The 19,698-nt window shown below is 36.9% G+C and overlaps 4 protein-coding genes across 5 annotated transcripts; 2 read left to right on the plus strand and 2 right to left on the minus strand.

Moving 5' to 3' along the window:
• Nucleotides 1-3,305: 3,305 nt before the first annotated feature.
• LOC140782454 (L-gulonolactone oxidase 2-like) lies at nucleotides 3,306-6,273 on the plus strand. 2 transcript variants are annotated; one of them, XM_073129026.1, is made up of 3 exons: nucleotides 3,306-4,024; nucleotides 5,031-5,286; nucleotides 5,377-6,273. In XM_073129026.1, exons 1-3 carry the CDS (start codon nucleotides 3,350-3,352, stop codon nucleotides 6,189-6,191), a joined length of 1,746 nt encoding a protein of 581 aa, XP_072985127.1. In that variant the 5' UTR covers nucleotides 3,306-3,349; the 3' UTR covers nucleotides 6,192-6,273. The 2 variants fall into 2 exon arrangements, with proteins under 2 accessions (XP_072985127.1, XP_072985136.1); XM_073129035.1 differs by having other exon boundaries at nucleotides 5,049-5,286.
• A 347-nt stretch (nucleotides 6,274-6,620) lies between these two features.
• On the plus strand, nucleotides 6,621-9,554 carry LOC140784182 (bax inhibitor 1-like). Its single transcript, XM_073131433.1, has 6 exons — nucleotides 6,621-6,943; nucleotides 7,271-7,414; nucleotides 7,514-7,605; nucleotides 8,684-8,870; nucleotides 8,955-9,110; nucleotides 9,213-9,554. The coding sequence occupies exons 1-6, from the start codon at nucleotides 6,821-6,823 to the stop codon at nucleotides 9,264-9,266; spliced, it is 756 nt and encodes a 251-aa protein (XP_072987534.1). The 5' UTR covers nucleotides 6,621-6,820; the 3' UTR covers nucleotides 9,267-9,554.
• A 248-nt stretch (nucleotides 9,555-9,802) lies between these two features.
• LOC140801547 ((3S,6E)-nerolidol synthase 1-like) lies at nucleotides 9,803-10,863 on the minus strand. Its single transcript, XM_073156703.1, has 5 exons — nucleotides 10,766-10,863; nucleotides 10,544-10,682; nucleotides 10,330-10,451; nucleotides 10,203-10,230; nucleotides 9,803-10,087 (listed from the first exon to the last, which is right to left on the minus strand). Exons 1-5 carry the CDS (start codon nucleotides 10,861-10,863, stop codon nucleotides 9,803-9,805), a joined length of 672 nt encoding a protein of 223 aa, XP_073012804.1.
• Nucleotides 10,864-14,048: 3,185 nt separating this feature from the next.
• Nucleotides 14,049-19,369, minus strand: LOC140780545 (general transcription and DNA repair factor IIH subunit TFB4). Its single transcript, XM_073126169.1, has 11 exons — nucleotides 19,212-19,369; nucleotides 19,002-19,102; nucleotides 18,638-18,905; nucleotides 18,497-18,543; nucleotides 17,505-17,542; nucleotides 17,383-17,428; nucleotides 16,498-16,551; nucleotides 16,313-16,381; nucleotides 16,007-16,083; nucleotides 14,870-14,965; nucleotides 14,049-14,566 (listed from the first exon to the last, which is right to left on the minus strand). The coding sequence occupies exons 1-11, from the start codon at nucleotides 19,243-19,245 to the stop codon at nucleotides 14,524-14,526; spliced, it is 873 nt and encodes a 290-aa protein (XP_072982270.1). The 5' UTR covers nucleotides 19,246-19,369; the 3' UTR covers nucleotides 14,049-14,523.
• Nucleotides 19,370-19,698: the final 329 nt, after the last annotated feature.

The following is a 19,698-nucleotide window of genomic DNA, read 5'->3' on the forward strand; positions in this document are numbered from 1 at the left end:
AAGAGCAAACAACTTCTCGCAGACCTTTATCATCTCATAAGAATAGCCATAGAGTTTATTGAATGAGAATTTCACAAAATGTATTTTGAATCGTGAATCTCGAATGATAATTATCGTTAAAATAATACTGTATTGTTTTCAATATTTTTTAAATTTCATATTCATCTTTGTGACATACGACTAATAAAATTATCTGAGCTTTACATGCCTTTTATTTCAATTGGATCAAAATCATCTTAGGAAAGTATAAATTTGTTGTAGGATAGATAGATCTAGAGAATGGAAATGTAACATCATAAAACAACTTCAAAAATTTGCAAATAGTTTCAGCTTTACTATATTTTTTTGTGATGGACAATACTTGTAATTTGAATTACTTAATTATAAATAAAGAAATGTACGACGATATATAATAGCATTTTCAAGCATTAGGTAAATTGAATTCTATCTTGTTGGTACATCTTATCTCAATCTTTTAATACTATTCAAAGAAACTTGTTTTACACACTCAACAAATCACTGTTTTCTAACTTGTGACCCTTTAATATGTGTAATTCTCTATCTAATTTTAAATACGGAATCATCTATTCTTTCGGACCTTTTTACACTATTAATTTAAGAATATGAGCATAAAAATGAATATGAAAGAAATCATCATCGCACCAATAAAACATCATTCAATTTGAGTTGACTTCTCAATAACTTAAGAAACAAATTATTTATAGAGTCATTATCAAATGTTATATAAAATAACTTTTTTCTGTACCTAATTTAGCTAACAATGCATAAATTTTATCATACAAAGTTATTCTAGTGTGTGGGGTTGGCATTGCACAAATATATATATATATATATATATATATATATATATATATATATATATATATATATATATATATATTGACAACATCTAATTTTCATTAATAAAGTGTGCCGTGAGATATATATAACTATTAGTTGTTATGGAGGTTCACAAGTCAGATGTTAAGCTGATTCTTCTAAGAATAGAATGTAACTAATTTTTGAGTTTATCTTTCTCCCTTCTGTGTATTTTCAAAACATTTGCCTTAGTTGTATTTCTATTAATTTGTTTTACCTCATCACATAAGTAACTATGTAATAGTCTAACTCCTTTATAATCAACAAATTGAAAAGATAATTCATGCTTAACAATTGTCATTGTTATAATTCACAGTATTTCTCCTCATCAAATTTAAAAACTTGTAAAGACATTGATTCTTCTTATTTGACAAGGAATAATTTGTATATATCTTTAATTTTCAGCTTTGGACATATAGGTATACCACGTTTCATATTTTAGTCTCGTGCTTACTATCTAATATGTATACAACACCACATAATTTATATTTGGCTCTCTTTAACTCTATCTTCTTTTTGGTAGCTCCATAAATACTTTCCAAACATTGGATGTTTATTTTCTTTTTCTTTTACTATTAGAATTCTCTCTACCTACTATAGGACGAGGAACCTTCTCATAAATATTTTCTCCATCGTTAGTAAATATCTTCACACTATCATCACCCATAACTAAAATAAGAGCAAAAAAAATAATATCATGATATGAAACCAAAGCTAGGAAATTAAATTAAACTAAAATCTAAGTGAGATGGACTTGACTAAACAGATCTAACAAGAAATTAAAAAAATAATGTAATAAAATAAGTAATTAAATACTTCAAACTAACTAAAAGAGGGTGACAACTCTCCATTGTCAATGAAGACGATACAGTAGCTACTTAAAATGCATGTGCTGGCACGATAGTTCTTTCTTCTATTTTATATGTTTCTAGAGTAAGAATGAATCTCATATCTTTTGGGCAACTATGTTTTGATAAGCAAACAATAAAACATTATAGTAAATTAGTAATTAAGCAAATCTAACAAACCAATTAAATAGATCTAAAATATTGCAGTAAAAATAATTAAAATTAACTAATTAACACCTTGTCTTATTTTCTCACATTAACTTAATTAATCTTATAGGAACAAAAGTTAATGTTATAAACTTAAAATGGTCCAAGACATGGTGAAAAGCACTGAACAAGCTATAACTCCCATAACTTCATGTCACTAAATATGTTTATAATGTCTATAAGGTGAGTTTGTGAACATTGTGAAATGGATGCAAGCAGAATCTTTTAACAGCAATACTAGCAGCCAAGCATGCCACTAAATAGTAAATAATAGATGCAAGAATTTCTTCATACTCGGTGTGAGGAGATCCGACGGCGTGATCGGCATGCGAAGTGAATTCGGCGATGTTACTCGGTGTCATGCAGAGATTCGGCGACGTGAGGAGCTTAGGCGGCATGAGGAGTGAGGAGATCTAACAGTGGCGTTACTCGGTGTGAGGAGTGAGGTCCGGCGACTGAGTGAGGGGTAAGGGACGCCGCGTGAGGAGATCGGGGTAAGGGAGGCCGACAATGAGGAGTGAGGGGTGGTAAGGGGCGACGGTCGACGGCGCAGGTAAGGAGTGATGACTAGAGTTAAGGATCGGGAATTTAATCACAGGTGATGGGTGTTAGGGTTAAAAAATGTTATATATATATACACACATACGACCCGTTTACTTAAACAAGTTAAACGGGTCAAGCAGATCAGAGGTATAAACTCGAGACAGGTTCACCTGTTTATGATCTAAATCCGATTAGACTAAACCTAAACTCGATTAACAGTTGGGTTATCGTGTAGGATTATCGAATCGAGTCAATTTTTGCCACCCCTAAGATCAATCCAAAAGTCTAAAATATCTTTGGTATGATTATTTTTATATTTTGAATGGTACGAGTATATAAATAATGATTCGGATTTATTTTTAATCCATATTAGTATTTGCATAGAATAATACAATTTAAATTTAACAGATAGTAAGACAGTTAGAGAAAACCATTTGTGGCGAACCTCACATACAGAACCGATCCTGACCCGTTTCCACCCCTAGTACTAATTTAGATAATAAAAAACGTGTGAACAGTGTGAGGGAAGGAAGGCATTAATCGCCCTGTGGAGCAATCGTTTTCATCCATGTGCTTGTGACAAGATAAGATGATAAGATTCCGACTTGAGTGAGCGAACGTAATTCTCTAAGATGAGAACCAATCTATTTTTACGTCTGAAAAATTAGGCATAATTCTGTAAAAATAACCACCGGGAAGAGTCTCAAGTCCCCCACTCCCTCCATTTGTCGGGTCGGTGAGAGGAACCTCTTAACTCATTGCTAAGGGGCATTAATTAATTAATTAATAATGTACGTGTACTATAATTCTATAATATAGATGGCACCACCCCTACTCCCATCCCACGTTAGAAAACATTCCCTGACAACAACATGCAGAGTCTCAGAGAGAAGAGCTCCCTTCTCCTACTATGTTGCCTCCAATACCTTCATTTTGCAGCCTCTTCCCCTCCAAAGGATCCGGTAAGCTGTTCGTTGGGTTTGACTGATTGTATCATCACGAACGCGTATGGCATCTTCCCCGACCGCTCCACGTGCCGCGCTGCCGATATTGTCTATCCTACCTCCGAGCAGGAGCTCACGGAGGCAGTTGCCAATGCAACTGCTCTTAAAAGGAAGATGAAACCGTCGACGAGATACTCTCATAGCATACCAAAGCTAGCTTGCCCCGGAGGGGACAAGGGACTTCTCGTGAGTACCCGACACCTAAATCATATCATCAACGTAGATAAGACAAAGAAGGAGATCACGGTAGAGAGTGGGGTGATATTGAAGGATGCGATAGAGGCGGCGGCGGAGGCCGGCCTCGCGCTGCCGTACACGCCTTACTGGTGGGGGTTGTCGATCGGGGGGTTAATCTCGACGGGCGCGCATGGAAGTTCTCTGTGGGGGAAAGGAAGTGCTGTGCATGAGCAAGTCGTCGGGCTTAGGATTGTCACGCCGGCGACGGCGGCAGAAGGCTACGCCAAGGTTCGGGAGCTGGACGCTAACCATCCTGACATGGACGCTGCTAAGGTTTCTCTGGGAGTCCTCGGAATTATTTCTCAGGTGATCGATCCTGTGTGTGTCCTAATTAAAAATATATGTATAACAAGAGAGTTTAGAGTAGAGAATACCGTCTTTATTAATCTTAATTGGCAAATACTTCAATGCACCTTTAAAAATTATAATCTTAATCCAACGGCTGTTTCAAAATCACATTACGTAAGAAAAAGAGTATATTAGTTAAAAAGATTAATTACGTGTGCCTAACTTTCCAATTTTCTTATTATACCCTTTAAGATCTTAACCATTAGATATTCATTAAAGTGATTGATAATCAATTAACGGTACGGAAGAAGCGCTCTACACGTTTTTTTTTTCTTCCGTTAAGATTTCTCTCTTAAATATAATTATGCCTTAATTATAGGAGATATTATTTAATATTAAATAATTTAAATTTGATTATTTGGAGATAAACTTCAATTTAAATATAATTCTCTATCTCTATCTATTAAAATTTAATTTAAATCAATCTTAAACTAATGGGAGATATATGTAAATAATAAAAAATAATCAAAAAGATAAAATGTAATTAAATTTTCATCAAGTTAATTATAAAAGACATCAATACCCTTATTTTGATATATATACATTACTCTCAGTTAATGATATATATGTCTTTTACTTAATAAAATATTAAGATAATATAATTGTTAAAAAATAATGTGCAAGATTATATATCTAAAAAAAATTACCTGCTGAACCGGTAATATCTTTCATTCCTATTATATCCTTAAAGATATTAATTGTTAGATCTTCATCAAATTGATTGATAAAGAATTAATTCTATTGCACGGAAGAAATTCTCATCTTAAATACGATGTGAACTTAATACAACTCTTCCATCTGACACAAAGTGCACAGACACATGTACATTATTAAAATAGACAAACTAATTGGTTGTAATGTCCCTGTCATCTTTTGATTTGGCCGTGATATTTTTAGTAGAATTTATCAATAAGTTAAAATTGGTAGGTATTGAACCAATCTACTCTTTTTATTATGGTTTTAGATCACATTAGCATTGCAGCCGCTCTTCAAGCGTTCAATTACCTTCTCAACTCGTGACGACTCGGACATATCGGAGCAAGCAGCCACCTTCGGCAACCTCCATGAATTCGCCGACTTGGCTTGGTTTCCCAACCACCGCAAGGTCGTCTATCGGATCGACGACCGTGTTCCTATCGACGAATCCGGCGATGGAATCAACGATTTCATCGGCTTCCAAACCATCCCAACACTGGCTATAGGAGTCACTCGAGTGGCAGGTAGGCTTGAACTCAAGACTTCCACAAACCTGATCGTTCTGATCTACCATGTTGTATAACTAACTATATTCCTATTGCTATAACATGAAGAGGAGATCCTTGAAGCCGCAGGCACAGCTGATGTGAAGTGTGTAAACTCAAAGGTCACAAGTTCGGTGCTTGCTATCTACGGATATGGGTTGAAGAATAATGGATTGTTGTTCACGGGGTATCCGGTGGTCGGCTATCAGAATCGCATGCAGTCCTCCGGGAGCTGCATCTATGGCCCGGAAGATGCTCTTCTCACGGCTTGTCCCTGGGATCCAAGAGTCCACGGAGAGTTCTTCCACCAAACAACAATTAGCATTGCATTGTCTAAAGTCAAAGACTTCATCCTTGATGTCCAAAACCTCAGGGACTTAAACCCTAGAGCTCTGTGCGGCATCGAGCTCTACGACGGCTTCCTCATGCGCTATGTCAAAGCTTCTACTGCATACCTCGGCAAGCAACAGGATGTGGTGGACTTTGACATAACTTATTATCGGAGCCACGACCCGATGACTCCAAGGCTCTACGAGGACATCCTCGAAGAGGTTGAACAGATGGCACTATTTAAGTACGACGGCCTTCCCCACTGGGGTAAAAATCGAAATATCGCATTCGATGGTGTGATCCGAAAGTACGCGAAAGCCAAAGAATTTTTAAAAGTGAAAGAAGCCTATGACCCCGAAGGATTGTTCTCAAGTGAGTGGACGGATCAAGTTCTTGGAATACAGGGAAGAACAAGCATATTCAGGGAGGGTTGTGCCCTGGAGGGGCTTTGTATTTGCTCAGAGGATATACATTGTGCCCCTAATAAAGGTTATTTCTGTAGGCCTGGTAAAGTATACAGGGAAGCTAGGGTGTGCACATATATAGGTAACTAAGTAGTAGTATTGGCTGCCGAATGTTGTATGCTAGAAGTTAATTTTCTTCAGAATATATATACATACCTATATATTATATATATATATATAGATATAGATATAAATGGAGGAGGTCTCTTTAGAAAAACGTTGCAATTTTGTGTTTTGAAATATTAAATACCAACATAAACGACCCGAAACTTATTATCTAATGAATCAAAAATTTTACGAGATCGGCCAGTAAAATACTCAAATTCGTGGGCAAGAAGTCGTTGGCCGCCTACAGTTTCGAGGAACTTCCGGTCTCCAAAATCCGAACCACCAAAATTGGTCACAGTCTTTAAAGATATGCATCCAGAGTTCCAGACCAATCTAGAGCATTCTTCTTGCCACGTGTTAGACATTTAAGGCTGTCTTCTTACAGGAGATAATACCAAAAACTGCACCCGCGAGTCATTGTATCAGACGACCCTTCGAGAATCGAGAGAGGAACTTTCAAGCTTGTCGCCAACGTCGCCTACTTAAATCCCAAGGCAACTCATCCGAGTCTTCGCCTCTCTTTCCTCTCGATCGCAATCGCCCTCTTTGTTAACTTCTTGCGCTCGTTCGTCGTCGTCTCTTCCTCTATCGCTTTTCTCTCGATCGAAGAGATGGATTCCTTCTTCCAATCCCAGTCCTCCTTCCAATCCCAGTCCTCCGCATCTACTTGGAGCTACGAATCGCTTAAAAACTTCAGGCAGATCTCGCCCACAGTCCAAAGCCATCTCAAGCTGGTAGGGTTTCATGATTTTGCTTTCGGTTTTTTTTTTTCTTCTCGTCGTGTGATCTAATTTTGGGGATTTAAGGTCTCGATTGCGCCGAGGGTTCGCCAATTGTTGATGTAGTTTTCTTGGAAGATTGATATATTGCTGAATCGAGATTCGTTGTCTTTTTCTTTGTGTGTTAAATTTCTATAGCTCTGAATCCATCGATAGGATCGTACGTGAAGGTTGTTATAAAATAGATCGAATTGTATCAATAATGACTTCTTCTCTCCTCTCTCCTATTCTCTCCGTTGAGATATAAATTAGTTCACATTGTAAGTTGCTTTTTACGTGCAGGTTTACCTGACACTATGCTGTGCTCTGGCGGCGTCTGCTGTGGGAGCCTATCTGCACATACTGTGGAACATCGGTGGCTTATTGACCATGCTTGGATGTTTCGGAAGCATCGCGTGGTTATTTTCTGTCCCTACTTATGAAGAGGTCTGCTCTCCTTTTGTTTCAGGTTGCCCGTATTTCCTTTCTAATTCCTTCTTGTTGGAATCCTTATGAGCTATGTTTTGCGTATTGTTTATTGATCAGAGGAAAAGGTTCGGTCTGCTGATGGCAGCTGCCCTCTTTGAAGGGGCTTCTGTAGGGCCCCTGATTAAGCTAGCGATCGATTTCGACCCAAGGTAATTGTTTGGTTCCCTTTTGCAATATGTTGCTTATTAATCAGTTGTGCATAACTTGGGTGTTGTGTGCAAACGTGTTAGTTATCAATGCTATTCTGACAAGGTTGAGGGGCTATACAATGTGTATAGCAATATACATACATGTATTACAAAATAAGCTACTTTTTGCAGTCTGTTTTTTGCATTGCTAATCTTTTGCCAAACCTAGGTTAGGAAGCTTCTTGATTAATCAAATCGTGCTTAGTGGTTGGACATAAGTCTTACACTACATTCAGTCCTTAAGCTGAGAAGGGGAATTTAATGCATATGCAGTTAGTTGGTTGTGAATATCCTTGGAAGCAGCTTTGCCCCACTAGTCTGTCGCTAACCAAGGATTCATAATGAAATCACCCTCGGTGGCTTGATGGTTTGAAAATTTGGCACTCTCTCGAAGATAATTAAGATCAATAAACTGTTGAGGAGATCAGGCGTGTCTGCCATCCACATAGATAACAAGATATTTGATGGATCAGATTATGAAACTGAGTTTTGGTATACCTTTTGAAGAAGAACGATTTTCTTATCCAAGTTGCTGGTGCTTGTGATATTAAGATTTTCTTCTACAAATTATCCAAACAACATATACACAAGTAATACTATCTGTTTTTGGTTTACTACTAGAGTACAGGAGCATGCGTCGTAGTTTTGCAATAATTATTTAAAAGCATGTAACACACGGCAACTATCTTAACGTTTGTTCAATCAGTTCTGGTAAATTCATTGCATAACTGTAGAATTTTGTTGTAGAAAATTAGAAATGATTAAATATTTAACTCAAAACTGCCCACTAGGGAAGGAACGAAACTGCATATAAAGCATTATCAATTCAGATAGTTTAATAGTGTATATGAACATTTAGGGATTCTTGTTGCTGAGTTCATGATCAAGAAAACAGGTCCGCCATGTCTTATTGGTGTCATCTTATTGTTATTTCTTTAGTTTGTCACCGTTGAATTTACAACTTAATACGATACAAGAAACAAGTTTCATCTTTACTGTCACTGATTTTTTTTTTTTTTTTGGTGCATGTGACATGCAGTATACTTCTAACTGCATTTGTTGGGACTGCTCTCGCATTTGGATGTTTCTCAGCCGCTGCCATCATAGCCAGGCGCAGAGAGTACCTCTATTTGGGTGGTCTGCTCTCTTCTGGTCTTTCAATCCTCCTCTGGCTGCAGTTTGCTGCTTCCATCTTTGGACACTCTACTGCAACCTTCAAGGTTGAGGTAAGCTACCAGTATTAATAATTGCCTGCAAGAGCTGTAATTTTTCTTGATAGTGTCCGATTTGATGTCAAATCTTTCTGGCAGCTTTATTTTGGGTTACTGATATTCCTGGGATATATGGTGTTCGACACCCAAGAGATCATTGAGAGAGCCCACTGCGGGGACCTGGACTATGTGAAACATGCCTTGACCCTCTTCACAGACTTTGTGGCAGTTCTTGTTCGCATTCTCATTATCATGGTAAAGAAACTGTTAAGCTCTCTTAATCAAGGGTTTTACTGTTTGCATGTTGGTTACTAAACTTTCCATTAGGTAGTAACAATACTAAGTTTCTTGTTGCAGCTGAAGAATGCATCTGACAAATCTGAAGAGAAGCAAAGGAAGAAGAGATCGTAAAACTCCCAGACTTTGGATAATAAAAGTTGCTTCTAAATTTCTTTTGTTTTATTTGAAAGTGAGCTGTGTATGCTTTTGTAGTTAACTTCTCGCTTTGTTCATGATACAACTGTTGTCGCACTCCTGGGTAGTAAAGATTGTGTACTTCAATAGCAGCAGCAAGGAGTTCCATTTCAGGATTATTTTTCTTGAGGCAGCAAAATCCTCATGATGTGCTTTTCGAGATGCTCTAGTTTTTCTCTACTAATAAAGGATTGCTGTGGCCTTTGATGCTATGATTCATATTAACTCTCGGGAAAATTGTGCATTGGGTGGAAACATAACTGTTATAGTTGCCACATGCAGCTGAATTCTGTGTATTGTCCAAGTGAGCATCTGTTGTTGCATAATTATCTCAAAAGGCATTTCGTTTAATCATATGATGTCATAAGCTTCCGCTGTATTATCTTACTTGCATGTACAGAACTAGAAGTGATAGACTTGGGATTCATGTCAACCCATTTTGATAGTTCCTTTACATATATTCAGCTTCTTACTTAATTTCTTCCGAAAAGAAACGTGTTTTTGTACTCCTCAAGCAAGGGGAGCTTCTTCTGCTCATCATAAGAATACATGACTTTGACCATCCTTGCACAATTGAAAGTTGATACAATAAAATAGGGTGAGAAAGATCTTGAACAGAAGCATTCTTTGTTGAGTGTCTCCCATGTTTTAGAAATCAAATCCATGACATGCGCTCTTGCATCATCGACAAAACATTGAGGGTGCTCTTTCATGTAGCATTCTATATATGAACCATCAAATCCTTCCTGGTTCTCATCCTGAAATATGAACAAATGACCCAGATATGATTAATGGAAGTGTTAATCTATTCTATCCTCTCTCTTGCAGATAGCAACGTAACAATTTTCGAAAACTTAATAACACAAAAATTACCTTGGCACTTCCAAGATCATCCCAGAGCCTTAAAATTGTTCCAGAGTAAGAAATTATTCAAGGGTAACTCTCAATAAAATCTACGGTCTTGTTCGTTATTTCTTGCTCTAATAGAAAGAATAAGTGCACTCCGATGACACGTGCTCCTGTGCTGATCACGCCATTTTTAAGGTAATCATCTGTCGTCGGTATGTGCTTCGCCGGAAACCATTTTGCTTCTACCATGAATGAATTGCATAATGCTGCCCACTACAGAGGTTAAGAGTTATATGTAAGATTTTATCTAAATCAAGCCAAGTATACATTAGTTATAAAGATAATTTTTATCTGATAAATCTTACCACTCTTTTCAAAGAATTTATGGGGTTCCATCCATGTTCCTTAGTGATTATATTTGCAATCTCATTTGTGGTATCATGTAAAGCCGCGTAGCACATTCTCATGTAGTCTGGGAGTGAATTATTACTCGGATGCTCCCATCTGTGCAAGAAATTATGTATGTCAGGACAGTGTTGTCTTACTAAGTATTAACTTAATTTTTATGCAAGAATGACATTTCTTACTTGTTGATGGCCTCTGTGAAGAGGGGAAGTTCATCTAGTGATCCCACAACATCATAAATATCGTCAATTATGTATATAAAAGTTACTACTTTTGCCATTTCCACTCTATACTTGGAGAAATGTGGACCTTGAAGGATAGTCATGGACCACGAATACCATTTCAATACTTGATTTCGAGCGAGCTCTCGGTTTTGAGCTAAGCCCAATCTCCTCCACCAACTACCAAAAAAATAAAAAATAAAAACAAAGAAGAAGATCAACTGAGTAACTAAAATAAATCTTTCAAACTATGCACAGACAAAACTTATTGAGAGAAATTGAAACTTTACTAGGTAAATTATTTGAGTTCCTTTAGATACAATTGTTCACTCCGACTGAAATCCATCACTGCTAGTTCTTCTATAACACCATTTCCTCCAAGTAACTTTTGGCGATAGCTAAGGTAGTGTCTAGCTTTATATTGTTGCAAGCTGACATGATATGGATGTTCCAAAGCTTCCGTTATTAAACTCGCAAGATTAGGTTCCGAGTTACTTATACAAGACTTCAGGTGTTTGCCTGAGAATTCCTTTGCCTTGTAAAGAATTTCCTCTCCTGTATTTAAATATGATGCCTCATGTAAGCTCAGCATCCCTCTAATATCTTTGCTAAGGGATAACCTGAATTCGCCTGTCTCATCGATGAAATTGCCAAGCATGTCTGAATATATATATATATAAACAAGTAACTATTAGTAATGCCTCTACACTATGATGGAAAAAAAAAGAGACCAAAATAAGGTGATTAAAATCCATGCATGATGAAATGATATAAGCTTGAGATGAGAAGCACTCACCGGTAGAGGAGACATAGTATCCAGCTTGTCTAAGTAATCTGAAAGAAAGAGTTCGTTCAAATAAATCACAGTTTTGGGCAGCACTAGTTTTACCAAGACTCCTATATAATGAATCAATAATAGCAGAAATTTCTCCACTCGATGCACAGTCTCTTGAGGGAGTCAATTGTGGTCAATATACTTCTCACTCTTTTCAACCTCTCTGCATGTTTGCTTTTGAGAATTCCTGTGAAGAATAGGAAAGAAAAGACCGTCAATAGATAAATAATTTTGAAAAAAAAAGTCTTCACATAGATTATTTTAGAAAATTTTACAAATCACATCATATATTTTATTTATTTTGTGATTCACATTCTATTTTTAAAAATTTTGTAACTCAATTTTTCCCTTTTAATTCTTATTTAACACCTTATATTATTTTGACTAACTAACATCGATTAAATAATTAAAATACTCTCACTATCCTCTCCCTTTTTTATCCCTCCACCATTTTCCTTCATCTTCCACAACCACCTCCTTCCCCGTTGCAGTCACCATCACCTCCGCCGCCACATTTTCTCGTCTTTTCTCTCCCCCTCCTCTTCTTCTTCTTATTTTTCTTCTAGCTTCTTTCTTCTTCTTCTTCTTTTTTTGAGAAAAGAAAAGAAGAATGAATATAACGGTCCAAATTAAATCAGAGTGTTTAAATAAAAATTATATAAAAAATTAAGAAGTCTGATTACAAAATTATTAAAAACAGAATGTGAATCACAAAATAGTTAAAATATAAAATATAATTTATAAAATTCTCTTAATTTAAACCATATACGTACTATTTCAACTTAGAGATGCGAGTTCTACTCCCCTCAGCCACGCCACGACAGAGAGTCAAACTCTCAACCTCTAAATAGTGTATCAGGTGTGTCAACCTGTCAGATATCTGTGAACAAATTATATCATCAATTTTGTGAGTTTACCTGATCACCGGGGAGTGACATTTCTTTAGCAGCATAGATTTAGCACTTTGTATTCTAGCTCTTTGAGGGTAGTAGAAGCAGAGAGAGACGGCTGTAAGTATTTCGCCATTAAAGCTGCAAATTAAAGAGGATAATATATACACCCACCTGGGAGAATTCCTTCATGGTAGTGCTCTACTTATAGCAACGAATCTCAAGTATAATCAATACAGAGACAAATAACCACACTATTACTGGGTACATATCCAATTTTTTTAAAAACTTTTACTATCTTACAACTTATATAATTTTGTTTTTTACTTTTTTGAGAGCATGGCCAGATCCGGTTACATGCGGCAGACTTTTTGCTTGACAAAAGAATAATTACTTTCGGCGTCGGGCTACAGCTTACTAAAAATGATCAGGGCTTAGAGTTGGGTTCAACTTAAACGTAACGCGATCCAAATATAGAGAGCAGCACAGTTGAGTATATATACGATTGGGTTTAATTTTAACTCCAAATAATATTATAAAAAAATTATTTGATTGTTTGGTAGTTTGACTCGATTCGATTGATGGCTCGCAGTGTGGTTAACTTAGAAGAACAACTCAACAGCACAACGGCTTAAAGCAAATCTCGGTAGCATTTAATTTGAAGCAGTTGTTCGGTGATATATATGACTCGAAACCTAAATTAAATAGTTAAAAATTCGATGGGAATTCGATGGGGCCTAAGTGTCTTGACCCTTTATGCAGCCCATATTTAAAATTCAAACTGATGAATGATAAAAAATAAAAAAAAACTTTTACTAGTGAGATATTTTGCACACGTTATTATTGAGAAAGAGTTGAGAATGTTTGAGAAACCACCGCACCTATTTGGATGGAGTTTGTCTAATATTCAACAAAACGACTTACTGTAACAATAAGTTGCCAACGACAAACTAATACCAACTAAATACAAGTAACAAAAAACCTTTATCTCATGACAGATATACCAATACCCCATCAAGTGAAGCGTGGGTGAAGTACTTACTCCTTGTGAACAAATCAATGTGTTTAGACCTTTAGTGAGACACCGGATTCATGCATAAAAAGACGGCACTTTTGTTATCACATAACATTAATGGACACTTTAAGAGAGGAGACTTGAAGATCACATAGGAGATGTGATAGCCATTTAACTTCTGCAGCAGTGTTAGTTCTAGGGCTCGACATTCAGTTTCACAACTGGAGTGTGAGACAGTAGGTTGTTTCTTGGTGCTCCATGATACTAGGTTTTCACCAAGATAAATAGCATAACCTGATGTTCAACGTCTGGTGGTGTCTGAGCAACCCACCCAATCCGAGCAGGCTATGGGATTAGAGGGTGATTGATGGAGAGACGAAAAAGACCAAACTGAAGTGTGCCTTTAACATAACGAAGTATGCCTTGAATAGCTTGAAAATGAACAATAGAAGACCTTTGCATGTGTTGACTAACCGAGTTTACTGCAAAAATATTTCCATCCAATTTGTCCGAAAAACGGCAAGCACCAATGATGCATATTATCAAAAACCCAAGAGTAGAGATGAAATCCCAAAAATATACAAAGAAAAAAAGGAAGGCAAAAATGTGATATAAGTGAAGCCAAATATATCCTCACTCTGAAAATGAAAACATCCAAAACTGTATAATTTGTTCTTAAAGAAGAAAACTGGGATAACTATCTGCCTTTGGAAGTTTAGCTCAAATACCTTGCTCTTTGCCTCCCTAAATAATTCCCACCAGTTGGTTACCGCCTTTGCTCCACCACAGAAATTCACTTTAGAATACTTTCCTGGGCATCATCTGAGTTTTTTTGCTCACTTTGTTATGTTTTTATGTCATGGCAGGACAGAGGTCCTTTCAAATTCACCATTCCACAAGCCACTCTGCTTCCTAAAAGATGGAGAACTGCAAAACTGTGAGTCAGTTGTGTGTCCCTTGTGAACTGGACTAGCACTTGTTAAGCCTCTTTCTGCTTTTGATCCGACGCTGGATAGTCTGACCTGCAATCAAAACTGAATCATTAATGTGCCAAAATATAATGTGAACAAAGGAATGCTGGTGGAGACAATTCGATCTTGTTTCGTTGCTGTATCAAAATATTTCAAAAGAACATGCATCTGAATATTGGATGTCTGGAGACAATTCAATCTAAAATGTCATGATTAAGTCTTAACATAGTACATCAACAATAGACTACACAATCTAATGTGACTTGCATGAAGAAAGAATTTATGGCAAATGAGATTCAAGTTTTCATTTGATACTTAAAAAGCTGTTGCAAATAAAAGAAAGTTAATACTCACCCACAGGTGGAACACTTCTTGTGATGCTTGCAGAATATTGACAAGCAAACTGAACATACATATCCCATGTCAATTGTCTTTTTGTGGCAGAAACATCTGCAAGGACCACAACAATCAGATATATAAGTTAGAATAAACACTTTTATATCTGTTAAATACATATGTATAAATATGTAACTAGTTCAATGAAGAACACCACCTATACATGTGTATATTCAAGTATGCAAATATTTAGATAGCAATGACTTATGCAGAAATTGCCAGAAAACATTATCTTGTGGCATGCATTGATCATAGAGATGCATGATTATGTGTTCATTCATATAAGTCGTGGATGGATTCCTCTGCTCCTTTTGGTCTGTGTTGTTATTCAATATAACAGAGGCAACAATGATAGACAATCCTAATCTATGATGAGTTCATGATCTCTGTTATCTCATCAGCATGGATTTCACTCAGAGTGATATGACTTTAATTATGTGAGGTATGTGGCATTACATTTCCCGCGAGGACTACAAGCCTCTCCTATAGAACTATACTGGAGGATCAGCAGAGCTACCTAGATTACAACTGTTTTGTCTTTTTTCCTCTCTTTTTTTCTTTTATGTATTTGGCATCAGACTACCTCATGCATATCTTAAAAGCTGAAACTTGGTACATCTCATTTTCCCTACTTTTTTAATGTGAAATATGAGTCATATAGTCCTACTATTAATTTTCCCACTAAATTGTATGCTGGAATGTGCCAACTAGTGATACAACAAACCAACCAGCCTGACACCGTCTCCATAAAGGCATGGCATGATAAATTGACAACCAGCATAAATCGTTCAATGTGGCAAGCCAACAAAATGCTGGCATTGTGCATTGCCAGTGGCACCTATATTTTGTATCACATGTTAATAAGAAGTGAAATAGTTAGAAATGATTTCTTGTGCTATTTTCATGGTTTGAACTTAGCACATGAAAATAAGTAATGTAACTAATGGAAGTCAATCATGATGTAATATTCAAGAAACATTTAATGAGCATACACTGATATATAATGTTTCAATAACTTAACACTGATTTCTTGATTACAAAATAGTTAACATGCTTAAGCTGGATCTAGAATGTGAATAAGTGGAGAACACATACGAGGCACGAAAATCCACTCCTACAGGTTTAGGGAGTCGCAAAAAGCTTCTTGAGTGTAAATCTGTTGCAAACACAGCCTGCAGATTTCATGAAAGATCAAAAGATAATAGCTTATAATATAAGCAATAACCTTTGATGCGAAGGAGGGGAGAGGAGGCCATGGGTTACCTACTGGAAGAGAGGATCAGTTAAATCTTCAACATACTCTAAAAGGACAGGTTCAAACGCCCTAACTTGGGGTTACATATTCTTTGTACTTGATACAAAGGAATTGTGTCTAATAGATGAAAATAAAAAATAACTTACTGCAAGGTACTGAAATAGACCATCTAGCAGTTGGGGCTTCAGATAAACTCCACCAGTTATGTATGAAGCCTGCAAATTAATTTACTAAGATATTCATCAGCGGAAAGACGAGAGACAAGACAACAATAACTCGTAACAAATATCAAAGTTCTTCAAATGATCATCAAAATCTTACAACACATCACCTGTTGCAAGAAGGCAGAGTGTTGGATTCCCACAATGCACGAATCAATAGGAACCTAAGAGAGCATTGAATTTAGGAATAATTTAAGCAGCATTAAAATTCCATGCAATAGAGGTCATAAACAAAATCTCTGACCATTTCAAAAAAAAAAGAAAACTATGTAAAATGATGTATCACTAGCAGGTTCAAGTTAGAGACAGGAAGTAGTAGTTGTCTCCTATGAAATTTCAAATTTGATACAAAAATGTCATCAAAACCATGGCACATTGGTCTCTAATAGTCTAATGCCATCACTGATCGTGCACACAACCTGCAATCAAAGATTTACTTTCTGTGGTACAAACTCATGCTAGTATGTGGCATAGTATACCCTAGTGATGGTATACAGAATATAAGACACCAATTATCATGGGCCAAACATCGTCAAAAGAAAGCCAAGCCAAATCTACAAACATGACCTCAATAGTATGTCCCAAACTGATAGCATCTACACAGATAATTCAGACTAGTATTCAATATTCTTTGCTATTTTTCTATGCACTCGTAAATATTAAAAGGCTAATAAGCACAGTGGTCAGCCAAAATGCTTCTATGCCAAAGCACAACCCCAAAACAGAATTATTCTAAATGTACTTATCATACCTTGCAGTAGTCACTTCTGCCCATGTATAATACTATCAGAAATTTGATATATGCAAGGCAAGATAACATATGTCAAGCACAGATTCATCTAAAGCTCTGAAAACAAGCAAATGACTGAATCCACCTTTCTGGAGGTCCTTGTATATTACTTATGTCATCTTTGATCACCATGATAACAATAAAAAGGACTCACAAATTCCAATACTAAGATCATAATAAAGTTTTATATCTTCCTAGAGGATACCATGGAGCGCTGCGCTGAAAATATCGCATTCATTACTGCCACATATCTGCACATTCACCTTCACATGGTTGAGGTCAAGATGAAAAGTCATAGCTGATTTGAGTAAAGCACTATATACATACTGTTCAGGTCCATCTGGAGAACCCTGCAGGCAAACAATCTGTCTCCTGATGTTAGTATATCAGCAATAATGTAGAACACAGTGAATGTGAAATAGCACACAAGTCATTCTCGGGAGTCAAGAATATAAAAGAACACAAGAGATTACTATGCAATATAAACTGCAACAGATTTTATTTACTTAACTGAAAGAGGCCATCAAAGCTAGTGATCCTAAGACCTACAACATGCACAAACAGGACTGAAAACCATAAACGCAGCTTAAAGAAAGGGAGAGATATTTGATATTTTGGTAAACAAGAACAGCTAAGAGTTGATATCATTAGTTTCACTAGAGAATTTCCTACTTCAACCTAGCAGAACTACTATCATTGAACTTTGCTCTAAAGATGTTCAAGGCATAACTGAAACCAATCAAGAAATCAAATCAGATCAAAATTAGTATCATAAAGCTCATAAATCTTATAACATAGAACCATATAGTATGTAAATGATTTGATGCATAAGAGAACTGTGAACTTAATGAAGAAAATTGTCCACAAGACAAATAAAAGGAGGAAAACATATCTGATCATTTTCTTCCCTAAATTGATGTATTGACACATATACAGCTTCTGCCAGATAAACTGAAATTGTATTGTCAATCTATAGCTGAAAATCTTACACTTACTCTCTGCAAAACTTATTATGCAAATGCTCGACAGAACAATTTTCAACGTACATATGAGATAAACTTATGGAAGTAACTTATCAACACCTCTGCAGTACTATTACTAGAGGCAATAACTCTAGTGTCACATATCTCTTCATGTTTCCATGAAAGTGATAGATCCATAACATCTTGAAGACTGTGACACCAAGCTAATAGCCTAATTCCCCTTAGTGTTATCTAATATACCTCTAATTCATTAGATCAGAAAATCAGAAGAATTAATCCCAAACGATCAGCCCAAGTAAACAAAAATCAAGATAAATAAACAGAATAAGCACTCACCCGGGGTTGTGGATGCCGAGCTCCAGATCGGAAAACCCTTTGTATATCTATACCTCAATCAAAGACCCAACAAAACCTCCCGAAATCTCAAAACCGCAAATAAAAATGCTAACTTTAGTGACAGATACCCATCAAGGATACAGCACAGAGCGAGAGAAAGCGATCCAGAGAGCAACGAAGCGACGCCGCCACCTGGAGAAACCCTATCGGATCCCTTCCCGAGCCGCCCGTCCTTAGCCACGAACTCCTCCAACTTGCCGAGGATCTCGGAGCACACGGCGGGCACGTGCCCCCCACCACCACCTTCCTCCGAGTCATAGATATAGCTACAAGAATACACTCCGGTGGCGATGAGGACAACGTGGTTGAGTTGGTTGAGGAGGAGAAGCGAGTTCATAAAAGGAATCACCTATAAAGGTCGGTCCTTCGAAGGTTAGGTCATGGGATTCTCTAACGTTTTTAGAGAGAGAGAGAGAGAGAGCGAGAGAAAGAGAGGGAAAATTACTTGGTTGAGGAAGGTAGAGAAGGGGAGGGTGGTGCCGCCATTGGAGGAGGCCCAGAAGAAGGGGTTGATGTCGACGAGGAGGACGACGAGGCTGACGTCATCTGAGGAGGGTTTGTAGAGAGAAAAGGAGGTTAGAGAGAGAGAGAGAGAGAGAGACAGAGAGAGACAGAGACAGAAACAGGAAGGAAAAAAGAGAGGATTAGTACGTACCAGAGTATAGCTTGGATTGGGAAGAGGTGGTCATGGGCAGTGAGATGAAGGCGATGCTGCCGGGAGAGAGTGGAGAAGAACTGGTACAGGCCGAGTTATACGATGGACTTTTTGCTCGTACACCCCTCTAAAGTCCCTTATTTGCATACTTTTTTTTTTCGTTGAGAAGAGTGTATATGTAAATTAGGAAGTAAATTTTAAGATGGAAGAGTTACAAGAGTATTCCATATACAAGCAAAGATAACCATGGATCATAAACATCTATAGGAGTAGGTTCGAATTGTGCTGAAGCATCTGCAAAAGTGCAAATACCCTTAGAAATTTCCATGTTTTCTGTAAGTCTTTTTCTTTTCTTAGTCTAAATTACATTTTCAAAGTGTGAACCTGCACAAACTGTTAGTTTAGAAAAGAGCATTTATCACAAACAAAAAAGAAAAAAAAGGGAAGAAGAAGAAGAGCCGAGGAAAACTCACAATGAACAACATCA

This window comes from Typha latifolia, chromosome 1 (assembly GCF_019914945.1).
Source record: "Typha latifolia isolate L0001 chromosome 1, TyphaL0001v2, whole genome shotgun sequence".
In the NCBI taxonomy this organism is placed as follows: domain Eukaryota; kingdom Viridiplantae; phylum Streptophyta; class Magnoliopsida; order Poales; family Typhaceae; genus Typha; species Typha latifolia.